The 14,032-nt window shown below is 41.2% G+C and overlaps 1 protein-coding gene across 1 annotated transcript in view; it reads left to right on the top strand.

Moving 5' to 3' along the window:
* Nucleotides 1-14,032, top strand: part of LOC145418569 (arrestin domain-containing protein 3-like) — a 199,036-nt gene that overhangs the window by 56,257 nt on the left and 128,747 nt on the right. The window contains exons 2-4 of the mRNA XM_080286936.1: nt 6,394-6,518; nt 10,310-10,423; nt 11,763-11,968. Of these exons, the coding sequence (XP_080143062.1) occupies nt 6,394-6,518; nt 10,310-10,423; nt 11,763-11,968 (445 nt within the window). The remainder of the gene's footprint in view (nt 1-6,393; nt 6,519-10,309; nt 10,424-11,762; nt 11,969-14,032) is intronic.

The following is a 14,032-nucleotide window of genomic DNA, read 5'->3' as shown; positions in this document are numbered from 1 at the left end:
CTTCCAGTGTTGCTGTTTGCTGATGATACAGTATTGTTGAGTGAAGATGAATGGGAGTTGCAAGGTTTGGTGAATGAATTTGCGACAGTGTATAGGAGGAGGAAGCTGAAAGTTAATGTAAACAAAAGTAAAGTTATTTGGGATATTGTTTTTGTAAAACATGTGGTACCTTGTCTTCCTTTGAAGATGCTGGCCAGGCCGTCCAGGTATGTGAAGTGTTTGCCTAGGCCTATTGTGTGAAGTAAGTGTGCTCCCTCTTGTTTTCCCATTGTGGGATTTATTTGCGTTTTTAGTCCATCAGACCTATCGTATGCTGTGCAGGACTCACGATTTTAGGACTTAACGTATGCTCTACAAGTATAACTACTATAGGAGTGTGCCACTATTTTTTTGGAAATATATGTGTATGACTGTTTTATTGTTATGTATCTTATGTTATTATATATTATATATATTATTTACATTATATATTATAGAAATACTATATACAGTAATCACTCCAATATCCGGATCAATAGAGCCATCGGTAGGTTCGGATATTGGTTTTGTCCGGATATTGGGCCCCAGCTTATGGACTTGTACTTACGGACCCTAACACAGAGAAACACCTATACAACTCCCTCCGGACATGCATAGCACCTATTTAACACCCAAATCACACCAATAAGGCACATAAATGACTGAAATAAATGCAATAGACACATAAAATGTGGGTTTAGAAGTATGTTCATACATTAATAAACATTCTGGTACTTATGGACTCTAACCGAACCTAACCTAACCGAACCTAACCGAACTCTGAAAAACACATTCCTACTGCACATGCATGAGGTAAGTTTAGTATGGAAAGAAGTACAGTATGACACTTTCTGGTAAGTATAGTATGGGAAAAAATACAATATGAAACATTCTGGTAAATATAGTATGGAAAATAGTACAACATGAAACATTTTGGCTACTTACAGCAAGTCCCTGGCCACCTCGATGAATAACCGCCTCCTCTCGGACTCTGACAGTAAGAACGATTTCCTGAAGCACTTGCACTACACTCTTCCTGAAGTCTTGCACTGAACTTAGTCACTAACACACAGAAGTCCGTTCTTTTCACAGTGTTCACTTTAGTCCAAATAATGTTCCATTAAATTTAAGTGTTGCACATTAACTTTTCCCAAGCCATGGCGAAGAGCGTAGGTCTTGTCGCGGTGAGAGACAGGCGGGAAGTGGGGAGGATGCAGCGGCGCTCTATCGGACGTCGGAGGAATGACGAACCAAAACAATGCTCTTACGCGGCGCGCGCGGCAAGTTCAAATTACGGATGGCAAAAAATCGATTTTTTTTCCAATTTTTTTGGATTTTCGGACCATTTTGGGAATGTTTGATCCCAGGACGATAAGGTTCGGTTAGTGGGGATGTTCGGTTATTGGGCGTCCGGATATTAGAGGGATTACTGTATATACTACATATATTACACTTTATATTATACTTTATGTACTATATTATTTTATTGGGTTTTTCCTATTTTTTTTTTATTTTTTTTGCTGATTATAAGTAATATTATATAAAGACTAAGATAAAAGTGGAACAAAAGACTAAAGTGAAGACTAAAGTGAATATAAAGAATATATCAAAGGCAAAGGACAAAGGAAAAGGTCAAGGAAAGACACTGCTGTCAGACATAGAACTAGAGACTCTTGTGAACACCAGTGCATCAAGTGTGACCTCTCAGTGTGTCTCAGCCACAGCTAAACCCTGTGTACCGATTGTGAGGGGATGTAGTTCAGTAAAAGAAAACTAAACATTGTGTCTTATATTATCGTCATATTATCGTCATATAAAGTATCAGTCCTCATCATTTGGGTCTTAAAATCATAGTTTAGTGTCAAACGAAATTTACCAAGTCATTAGGGTGTATATACAGGGAACCATGACGTCATAAAAAATTTGAATAGTGAAAATTTCCCTTTTTTTTTTTTTTTTTTTAGCCCTTTTCAGGGTGTCTTCCCACAGTGACCCTCATGAGCCAGAAGTGTGAGCCACTTACAGGATACGGCCACGGGACCTGAGAAGCAGCATATATAATCTCAGATCTTAAATCCTCTTACGGGCTGAGTAATTAATTTTTTATTCAGTAACGTAAAAAAAAAAGGCAATTTTGGTGAGGTTCCTTTAGTCACCCATAAAACATTTTTATTTTTCAATAATTACTAAAGTAAGTATATCACAGGAAAGTAGAAGAGTTGTTCTTTCTTTTCATGGCCAGAAACCCAATAAAAATTGATTAAAACCATGTGTTTTGATTTTTCGAAAAAGGAGTTGGTTACACTCAACGTATGTCATACAAGACAGGTCCAACAACGTATGCCTTTAAGGGTTAATGTAAACAAAAGTAAAGTTATGGTGTTTGAGAGGAATGAAGTCACAGAATGTACAGTGAGGTTGGATGGTGAGGATATGGAGAGTGTGACTGCATTCAAGTACTGTACTTGGGTAGTGTGATGAGTAAGGATGGAACTTTGGGGGATGAAGTGCGTGAAAGGGTACAGCAGGGAAGGAAGGTTGTTGGTTCACTGAAAGCAGTGATGAGAAATAGGGAGGTGAGTATGGAAGTTAAGAAGTCACTGCATGACAGTATTGTGATCCCTACCCTGACGTATGGAAGTGAGGCATGGACCTTGCAAGAGGGGAACGAGTCAAGAGTGAGAGCAGTGGAAATGAGTTACTTGAGAGGAGCATGTGGAGTGCCATGGAGGGACAAGTTGACGAATGAAGAAGTGAAGGAACGTTGTGGGGTGGATGTGGATGTGGTTGAGAAGATTAGGAGGAATGCACTGAGTTGGTTTGGACATGTGGAGAGAATGGAGAATGAAAGACTGACTAAGAGGGTGTATGTAGGTGAGGTGGAGGGAGGGGTAGACTGAGGATGAGTTGGAGGGATGGAGTTGAGAGGTATATGAGGGAGAGGGGGGTGAGTTGGGGGGAGGGTAGTCAAATGGTGGGTGACAGAGCGACTTGGAGGCGTTTTGTCTGTGGCCACCCTTTGCGGGATTAGGGCGTCGGGCTATAGGTAGATAGATAGAATATTATTTAATTCACCAACATTGATAAATTTGTGAGAATGTGAGCAAATGAAGGGGGGACAGGTAATGTGTTATTAAGCAAATTTTTTTTTTTTTTATACCACCACTACTTGGAAGTAATATTGGCAACTTGTAAAAATTTGAGGATCTTATGTGTTTGATGCATGTTCTTCATTTTTATTCTTTTATTTTATTATTATTATTATTATCTAGTATATCTAATATACTATAGCACTAGCCGTGTGTGTGTGTATTTTGGGCTGCCGAAACAACACATTCAAATCGCACCAAAATTGTCCCAAAATTCACGAAAAATTCACTGATGTGAAAAAACTTAGTCCCATCACGATTGAAAAACTTTTACTATATTTAATGAGCGATCACATTTTGACCAAAAAAAACCCACTCCCTGTGCCCGGCATAGGATCTCCGTAGAATTTTTTGCCCATAGCTATAACTAAAATATATTACAGCAGCGAGAGAGTTCTCCACAGGAACAAGTGCGAAGGGCCCGAAGGGTCCACGAGCACTTGTTATTATTATTATTATTATGAATACAGTTTTTCATACAGGTTCCAAATTTGAGCTTATTTTTTTGGAGAAATTATTTTTTTAAATGTCAGGCTAGATTACCTCGTCATGCCACAGAATTTACAACAAAGTAGGAGAGTGTGCACCAAACACAGAAGATCCAATTTTACTTTAACTTACCCTTATATGTTTGTGAAGGTTTGAAGTAACACTTTTGGAGCACGATATACCAGCATCACACTGCTTGCAGACTACCTTGAAATTTCCAGTAGTATCTTTTGGTAATTTGAAGTGGCCCCATATGTCAGAATGCTTAGATAATGCCATGATGCCACTCAGAGTGCTGTAAATGATGGCTAAAGAAGAACAACTACTAAAGTGAGAGGTTGCAGACAGGAAAAAAGTAAACATGCTGGTGCCTGTTGAGACTTGAAGTGTGTGCACCAGAGTTGCCAGATAGGACTAGTAGCAATTGAGTTGAAGTTATTATTATGTTTTAGATTAATTTAGTCAGTAGAAATAAATACTATAACTTAAAATAATCAGTTTAATGCCATTGACAAAGCAGTTATTGCCATTTACCAGTAATTATTTAAGCAGTGTACCCTACATGATTGTGCTGTACTTGAAAAGTACAGTATATACTTGAAAGTATTTCATTTTTTCAAGTACATTTGGCCCAAGTACAAGTACATTAATTTTTTAAATCCCAAATACAAGTACTGTACAAGTACTCAAGATTTTGTACTACAAGTACAAGTACTTGAACCCAAGCCTGTCCAGCTGATTGTGCCACCGCTGTCATTCCTTTTGCAGCTTAGTGGCTGGCGAGACGGACTAGGCTACACAAAAGGACAAAACTCTTGACCAAGTTAAAGTGAAGAAACAATAGCAGTATTAATGATTGTGTTGTGGCTTTGGCCAGCTGTCGTACAGATGCCAGGGTTAACAGAAAGAGGGAATGAGAGAGGTCAATCTGTCTATCTGTAGCCAGATGCCATAACTCCATAAGAGGTGGCCATTTGTCTTTGAGTTAGTTGTTTTACAGGGAGGGTCACTAACCCTCGGCCAACCCACTTGTTGACACACATGGAACACGTTTGGGTTGGTTATATGGTTACCACTCAGCGTTGTAAATGGTTTCCTGGCTTACAGGAAACCATAAGGCTTGTCACAATGTAAAGCCACCTGAAAAGGAAAGAAGAATAATAAAAAGTGACAGGAAAGATGGGAGAAATAGGAAGAGAGGAGAGCAGACACAGAAAAGTACTGGTAAAGGTCTGTGAAAGGAGACGTAGTTAGCAATATATCAAGTGAATGGATCTATCTATCTGCCTATTGCCAGACGCCTCAATCCCGTACGGGGTGGCCACAAAAATCGCCTCCACGTCGCCCTGTCCCCCGCCATTTCACAGCCCTGCTCCCAACTCACACCCCCCTCTCTCATATACCTCTCCACTCCATCTCATCCTCGGCCTCCCCCTCCACCTCACTCACATACACTCTCCTCATCAGTCCCTCACCCTCCACCCTGTGATGGTTAGAAATAGGAAGAAAAGTGGGCAGACACAGAAAAAGAATGATAAAGGTGAAGGAAGAAGTAGGCAGCACTACTTTAAGTGATTGGATGATGATCACCACCACTTACCACAGAGAGAGAGAGAGGTAGACAGAATAAACCACAAAAGGCGAAAACTCAAGAAACGGTAATAATACTAATGGTTCTGTTGTGTTTGTGGCCAGCCCTCATACAGATGCTGGGGTAAACAGACAGACATAGAGAGAGAGAGAGAGAGAGAGAGAGAAATAAAATAAACTATGAAAGGACAAAATGCAAAACAAGCAATAACTACTACTGGTAATGACTATTTTTTTTTTTTTTCCTTAGCCCTCGTACAGGTGCTGGTGTTAACAAAGAGAGAGAGAGAGAGAGAGAGAGAGACACACACACACACACACACACACACACACACACACACACACACACACACACACACACACACACACACACACACACACACACACCGCTCGCTGGTGCAGTGGTAACGCTCTCGCCTGCCAACTGGTGGACGGGAGTTCGCGCCTCGCTCAGGTTGCGAAAAGTTTCACTGACGAAGTGGGTGGTTACTGTTCCCCTTGAGCAAGGGGACGGGTGTGTGCATGTGTGAAGGTCACAGCCTTGCCCTTAGATCGGACTATATGAGCTCTCAGCTCCCTTCCGGGAGGGTAAAAGCTGACGATCACGACCATCAAGTGATCCTGGCTGACCCGGTGAATTACACACACACACACACACACACACACACAAAATGAACCACAAAAGGACAAAACTCAAGAAACAATAACAGTACTAATGACTGTGTTGTCTTCCTTCTTTTTCAGCTCTCATACAGATGCTGGGGTAAACAGACAGACAGACAGACAGAGGTGCATAGACTTAACCACTAAAGGTCAAAACTTAAGAAACAGTAACAGTACTATACTGTAGATAATGATTGTGTTGCATCTTTTTTTCAGCCCTCATACAGGTACTGGGGTTAACAGAGACAGAGACAGACAGTCAGATGGACAGAGCTATGCAAAATAAACCACAAAAGAACAAAACTCCAGAAACAATAACCACTACAGGTAATGCTTGTGCGTGTTTTTTTTTTCCAGCCCTTGTCCAGATGCTAGGGTTAACAGAGAGAGAGAGAGAGAGAGAGACTAAGCTACACAAAATAAACTACTAAAACACAAAACTCAGGAAATATTAACGGTACTAATGATTCTTCCCCCCCCCCAGCCCTCGTACAGACGCTGGGGTAAAGATGAGTGTTGCGCTAGATTCGGCACTGCCATGCTACTACTGGGGACAGGAGGTGACTGCACACGTGATTATCAACGTCGACACTCAGATCACATGCAAGGGTGAGTTAGTACCATCTGTGTGTGTGTGTTTATTCCTCCCCTCTCTCTCTCTCTCTCTCTCTCTCTCTCATGAACCCACGTGTAGTTTTTTTTTTTTTTCATCAAGAAACTGTGCAATTCATATAATTTAAATACGAAGTTATGGTTCTTTGATTTTCAGTGAACGTTAGTTTCGAGGTAGGAATAAGTCTCCTTGGTTACTATTCTTTGAGAGAGGTGAGGTTAGTGAATGTACAGCGAGGTTGGATGGTGAGGAATTGGAAAATTTGAGTACGTTTAAGTACTTGGGTAGTGTGATGAGTAAGGATGGAGGTTTGGAGGGTGAAGTGCTTGAAAGGGTACAGCAGGGAAGAAAGGTTGCTGGTTCTTTGAAAGCAGTGATAAGAAACAGGGAAGTGAGCATGGAAGTGAAAAAGTTACTACATGACAGTATTGTGATACCAACTCTAACGTACGGAAGTGAAGCTTGGACATTGTTGGAAGGACACAAGTCAAGAGTGAGAGCAGTGGAAATGAGTTATTTAAGAGGAGCCTGTGGAGTCATGTGGAGAGACAGGCTGACGAATGAAGATATAAAGGAGCGTTGTGGTGTGGATGTGGATTTGATAGGAAGCGTTATGAGAAACACACTGAGGTGGTTTGGCCATGTGGAGAGGATGGAGGGTGAAAGACTGACGAAGAGAGTGTATGTGAGTGAGGTGGAGGGGGGAAGAGGGAGGGGGAGGCCGAGGATGAGATGGAGGGATGGGGTGGAGAGGTATATGAGAGAGGGGGGTGTGAGTTGGGAGCAGGGCAGTGAAATGGCGGGGGACAGGGCGACTTGGAGGCGATTTGTTTGTGGCCACCCCGTACGGGATTGAGGCGTCTGGCAATAGATAGATAGATAGATAGAGGTTACTATTCGCATTTTACTCTGACTTGTTCGAATATTACCACCCCATCATCTCAAATACAGAGTTAACACCAGAGTATGATGCTATGGTCCTTTCACCGCAAGACGTCCGTTCAGGGTGGGGCCCACCTGGTGAATCACCTCTAGCGATGCTGCCAAATCAACCGTAGTACATGCCTCTCTCTCTCTTATTTCCCATCTATGTGCTATTTGAAATTGTTTTTTATATTCTGTATATAATAAAGGAAGCTATATAGTACATTGAGTATCACTTTTTAGAATTATAACAATGATTTGAATTAATTCTATGACACGCGGCAGCGCTTTTTTCCCATGTTGCCACGCCGAGGTCGGCGAGGGACCCAGGGTCAGAGAGAGGATTAGGCCTACAGGGGAAACCTCTTAAAAATAAAACGTGCCTAGATTTTTACCTCATAGGTGGTGTGGAAAAAAGTTGAAAATTAATAATAAATATATACAATATACATATATATATATATATATATATATATATACACTTATATATATATATATATATATATATATATAGAGAGAGAGAGAGAGAGAGAGAGAGAGGGGGGGGGGAAACAGGTGGGCTGGGGGTAGGTAGTGATAATCCGATAATTGGTGGTCAAATTGGCAACGTCGCACTCGGGGAAAGTCCAACTTCTGCCACACCTTGAACGGACTTCTTGCTGCAAAAGGACCATAGTCATGAAGAATTGCTATGGAAAGGATGTAGTCCCATAATATTGTCTTTTTCCTAGAGCTAATAAAGAGTTTAACACTAGAATACCTTATGTTGCTAATCACGAAGAAGTGCTATGGAGAGGATGTAGAGCCATGGTATTGCTTTTTTCTGCCACTCGGCTTCAAGAAATGCACTGCAAAGCAGGGTTGGTCATTATTATTATTATTTTTTTTTTTTTTTCAAGAAAATAATTTTTTTAAAATTCAGTTTATTTGATTTTTTTTAAATTTATTTGATTATTCTGTTTATTATATAGCTAATATTTCAAAAGTAGTATACTGAATACTGTTAACTTTAGTCCTGTCTATCCACTGATGGTTCAGGCTGAAAGCCACTGACTAGAATCCAGATACAGTGAATTTCCAATAATCCTGCATCCGATGGTTTGGAAAACCCGATGGTTCGGAATTTTCAGCCTAGAGTCATTTTTAGCTTTTGGGGGGATAAAAAAAAAATAGAGAAAAATCAGGAAAAATCGTAAAATATCAAAAAATAGCTGAAAGCTGTGCGCCAAACTATCCAATGCCGCACCTCAAACAGCCTACATCAGCAGAACACTACAAAGGTAACTAAAGAAAACTATCATTTTTTAATTTCTACAATTTATTATTATTTTTTGGGGGTGTCTTTTGAACATTTTCAGGTCAGGAAAGTCTGATAATCTGGAAGGTCTGTGGGCTGCTGCTTTCCAGATTAAAGGACTTTATATACCTGTTCCAAGTCCTGTCTGTACACTACTGGTTAAAACTCAGTTGCCAATGGTAATCAAAACAGCATATTCCAAAGCTGATTATATTACCGCACAGAAAAATCTTAAGCTGATATTATTATCACATGTCCATAAGTGACCAAGCATAGCCTACCTAGTCTTATGGCTTTGGTTTTTGATTTATGGCTCATTATTTCAGATGTACAAATAATTTCAGTACTAAGTTACATAAATGTAAAAATATTTTTTCTGTCATACAGTGTAGCAATTTCTAATGGTACCATTCTCCACTCTCCCTACGTGTCAAGTGGGGTTGGTGGAGGATTAGTGCCTCTCCCTGTAAAACAATTAACTCTAAGCCCTTGGCCACCCCTTTTGGGATACATGGCATCTGGCAATGAATGAATGAATGAACCATTCTCCACAATCTGCTAACTTAATGTTTAAGTATCTGAATAAATGAGTGGTAGCACAAAGTTATACGCAACTCGTATAAACCTTCAGATTTTATTTTTGTTAACTTTTAGAAACAAATAAATAAAAAAATTAATGAATAAAAAAAAAAAAAAGATTTAATCACATGATTAAATCAGTTTGATTTACTCACTGCCAACCCTGCTGCAAAGGGATGAAAATCTGAGCATAGTTTAGGTAGAAAGAGTATAATCAAATCAGCCCTCCAATCTGACCTCACCTGGCCATCAACTGAACTGAAAAGGGTTAGGGATCTTTGTTAGGTTAAAGTAGATGTGTTTTAAAACTCTTTGATCCTCTCCACATGCCCAGATCATCTCAGTCTAGCCCTCCACATCACAGACCAATAGTAGAATATATTGGTGTGGTGAAAAGGGGGAGTAGATTGAGATGGTTTGGGATGAAGGGTGGGACTGGAGTGTGTTGGTGTTGTGATAAGGAGTAAACTCTGACAATTTGGGCAGGTGGAGAGGATGGAGGATGACAGTTGGGTGCAGATGGTGAGAAGTGTGAACATCAGGCATAGGGTTGCGAGAGGCAGACCGAAAAAGACCTGGGACGAGGTCATAGAGTCTGACCTCAGGGTTAAGGGACTTAATAGAGAGGCTGCCAGAGATCAAGCAGTGTGAAGAACTGCCATTAGGTGACCAAGGCTGACACATACATTTTTGACTGGGCAGAGAGGATGAAGAGTGAGAGACTAACTAGGGGAGTGTATGTGAGTGAGATGGAGGGGTAGAGGAAGGGGGAGACCAAGGATGAGATGGAGGGATGGAGTGGAGAGGTATAAGTGAGAGTGGGGTGTAAGTTGGGGGGAGGGCAGCAAAATTTCAAGGACAGGGAAACATGGGGGTGATTTGTTTGTAGCCACCCCCATATGGGATTAAGGTGTCAAGCAATAAGTAGATAGATAAACAGGTAGAAAGAGAGACAGATAGAATTCTTTACTATCCTCCCATCCACAGTTGTGATGGCATCGATGAAGGGGTACTGCAAGGTGAGCTGGCATGAGGTTGACAAGCATGTTACTGCCACCGAGACTTACTGCGATGGATCTTTTCCCTTGTGGTCCCCCTCTGGTATGGCATCCTCATTAAGGCAGCTCCCTAACACCTCCTTCTTGCTATTTATTTTTTATTACACATTCTCTTCACTTAAGGAAAGTCCCTAATGTCTCATCCTTAGCTATTTATTTTTTGTTATACATTCTCATCAGTTAAGGAAGCTTCCTAACACCTCTTCTTTAGTGATGTATATTATGGATATGGGTAGTTAATATCAGTTTGGTTAAGAAGCCTCCTTAACACCTCTTCTTTAGTTATTTATTTTCTGGTGCAGCTAATGAAATCAATGTGTATATCATTTGTGCTGAGTATGGTGGTATTTGAAGAATTTAGATAACACAGAAGTGGATAGTAATGAGTAATAGGAAAATAAATCAATTATGAAGAGATATTTGGGAACTTCTTTCTCTCACTTTCACACTCACACCCACACCAGCAGCCTGAGCCATCCCTAAAACACATGTTATATCATCAGGCAAGTTTTTAGTGGATTGTGGCTATGTGGAGAGGATGGGGGGTGAGAGACTAATAAGGAGAGTGTATGTGAGTGAGGTGGAGGGGGAGAGAGGGAGGGGAAGGCTGGGGATGAGATGGAGGGATGGAATAGAGAGGTATCTGAGAGTGGGTATGTGAGTTGGGGGAGGGCAGTGAAATGGCAGGGGACACGGCAATATGTAGGCTATTTGTTTGTGTCCATCCATCATGGGATTGAGGCATCTGGTGATAGATAGATACATGAGGACCAATTTATTTAAAGAGCACCTATGTACACTTACTAAAAAAAATCTTCATTACCCTTGTGGTGTGATACAATATGGCACAGGGACCAAGGATTCTGAACTGCCACCAGTACCAAATGAACACAGTTTCACTTTTACAGATCATTTCCAAATTCATCTCTCGCAGGGGCAACCAATATTTTTTTTAACAGTTTTACCTGAGACAGACTGACAAATGAGAAAGTAAAGGAGCTTTGTGGTGTGGATGTGATAGAAAGCATTAAGGGAAACACATTGAGATGGTTTGGCCATGTGGAGAGGATGGAGAATGAGAAACTAACAAAGAGAGTCTATGTGGATGTGGATGTGGAGTTGCTTGGAGAAACTGATTAACAAATGAGGAAATGAAGGAGCTTTGTGGTGTGGATGTGGATTTGTTAGAAAGTGTTAGGGGAAATACATTGAGGTGGTTTGGCCATGTGGAGAGGATGGAGAGTGAGAGACTAACTAGGGGAGTGTATGTGGGTGAAAGGGACTGATGGAGGGATGGATGGATAGATGGAGGGAGGGAGGGAGGGATGGTTAGATGGATGAATGGATGGATGGATAGATAGACCTGATATATTTCCTTTCAGATGCCAAGGACAGTCTGGTACCAGGAGAATATCAGTTCCCCGTCCAGACACGCATTCCATCCGATGTGCCGTCCTCATATGAAGGTCCACACGGCCACATCCGCTACGAGATTGAGGCCAAGATAGAGCTGGCCAGTGGGGGCAGCATCACTAGTTCGGCTTGGTTCAACGTCACGAGTGGCGCGGACTTGCCTTTGCCATTGGCCGTGAGTTTGGCGTGTATTCTTGACAGTTGATGAAGCTTCCTAACACCTCTTCCTCACTGATTTATTTTTTGATATGGCTGGGTGACATTGTTTTATATGCTATTTATGCAGAGTATAGTGATGTTAGAATCATTTAAGTAACACAGATGAGGACAGCAAGGTGTAATTTATAAACAAAATAAATCGCATAGGAAGTGGAGTTAGGGATCCTCCTTAACCAATCAGCATATGAGCCTTTATCATATCATACAGTTCCTCAGTTACAGGGTCATAGTCCTGGTCGCTTTTATTTCTTAACATATCATCCATAGTGATTTATCCAGAACATTACACCTCTTGATCCAACATCGTGAGTGGTGTTGACCTTCCCATACCACTGGCTCTTGAGTTTGGTGTATAATCTTGGCAGTTAATGAAGCTCCCTAACACCTCTTCCTCGCCAATTTATTTTTGGATATGGCTGGTTATTATGGTTAAACGGTTACCACCTTTTTCCTGGGTTACAGGAAACCATTAGGATTGGCACTCAGTGTAGAGCAACCTGAAGTGGATGGAAGAGTAATGAAAAAGAGACAGGAAGGAAAGGGAAACATAGGAAGAGAGGAGAGCAGAGACAGAAATAGATAGATGATAGAGGTGAAGGAAGAAGTAGGCACTGCTGCATCATGTGAGTGGATGGTGGTTGCTACCACCTGCCACCTGTGGTTTCCTGTAAAGCAGGAAGCCTTATAGTACATTGGATGGTAACCATATAACCAAATGGCACCTGGTGGTTTAGTGGGTTAAGGCACATCAGCCGATGGTGTGTGTAAGGGTTGATATATTGAGTGGTGATTGGAGTTTGCCACTCAAGTGAAAGTGAGGCTGATCACTCTTGCCTTGAGTAGCCCATCCTTGGACCCCACACTCCTGATAGGGCAAAAATTGATTGGGTGATGGGTAGATAAATTGATTGGATGATGGATAGATAATTTATAAGTGTTAATGTATGACTCAGGAAGAGATGGAGGGATAGAACAGAGAGGTACTGTCATGAGCATTAGTTTCTTTACCCCCCTGACAGTAGCGAGGTCGAAGTTACGATTGGAGACGGACCAGGCAAACAAACACAGACAGTTCACAATGATCAAATATGCTTCAATACGACAGAGTCGTTCACTCACTTGGACTCAGCATCCTTCACGCTGGCATGACTAGTTATAACGAAGTTTAAAGGATGTTCTTATATCATCCCCTTGTTAACTGCTGCCACTGTGAAATAAGCTTTGTGGTTTAAAAGTGGGACACCTAAGATGGAGAGTATTTGATGGGAAATGAGTTGAAAGGGAACCTAGAATGATATCGAGAATTACATATAAACAGTAATGCATACACCGAAAGATACGCATGTGGGAATCACTTTACATGTTGTTTATGGCAATGAGAGATGAGGGTAATATTGTAGGAAGAGAGCCCCACCAAATCCCATGAAGCATTAACTGACTACTGTGGACCGGCTAATGTTCAGATGCGTGGACTGTTTCCAACCGGGACTTAGACTTCGCTCTCCCCAGCGGGGTAAAGAAACTAATGCTCGTAATAGTACATGAGAGAGAGGGGTGTAAGTTGGGGGGAGAGCAACGAAATGGTAGGGGACAGGGTGACATGGAGGCTCTTTGTTTGTGGCCACCCCTCATGGGATTCAGGCATCTGGCTAGTAGATAGATAGTGTATGAGTATCTGAAATACTATAGTATGGCCTGTTTGTATGTTTCTTCTTAACAGTGTTTAAAATATAATTTGATACTCTGTTTGTTAATAGATGTGGCCAAAAAAATGCTTACAAAATTGATTCATGATGCCCTCATTCCCCAAGATTTTATTAATACTGTATTGTTTAATTTTGATTGCACATTTATGACTTTTACTATATTCTTTTTAAAGTCCTAGAAAGGGATGCCTTCATGTGATGGCACTGGTAAAAGTGGTTGGATCCACTGCTTGGTTATATAATCATGCCTCAACTCCCTCCCTACCCATGAAAGGAGGATGATGGATTGCAGGAGAAAGACAGCCTCAGCCTTT

This window comes from Coenobita brevimanus, chromosome 115 (assembly GCF_032717465.1).
Source record: "Coenobita brevimanus isolate Jiangsu-jjx chromosome 115, ASM3271746v2, whole genome shotgun sequence".
NCBI classification, from domain to species: domain Eukaryota; kingdom Metazoa; phylum Arthropoda; class Malacostraca; order Decapoda; family Coenobitidae; genus Coenobita; species Coenobita brevimanus.
The sequence above is the reverse complement of the archived record's forward strand: the minus strand, read 5'-3'. Positions and strand labels throughout refer to the sequence as shown.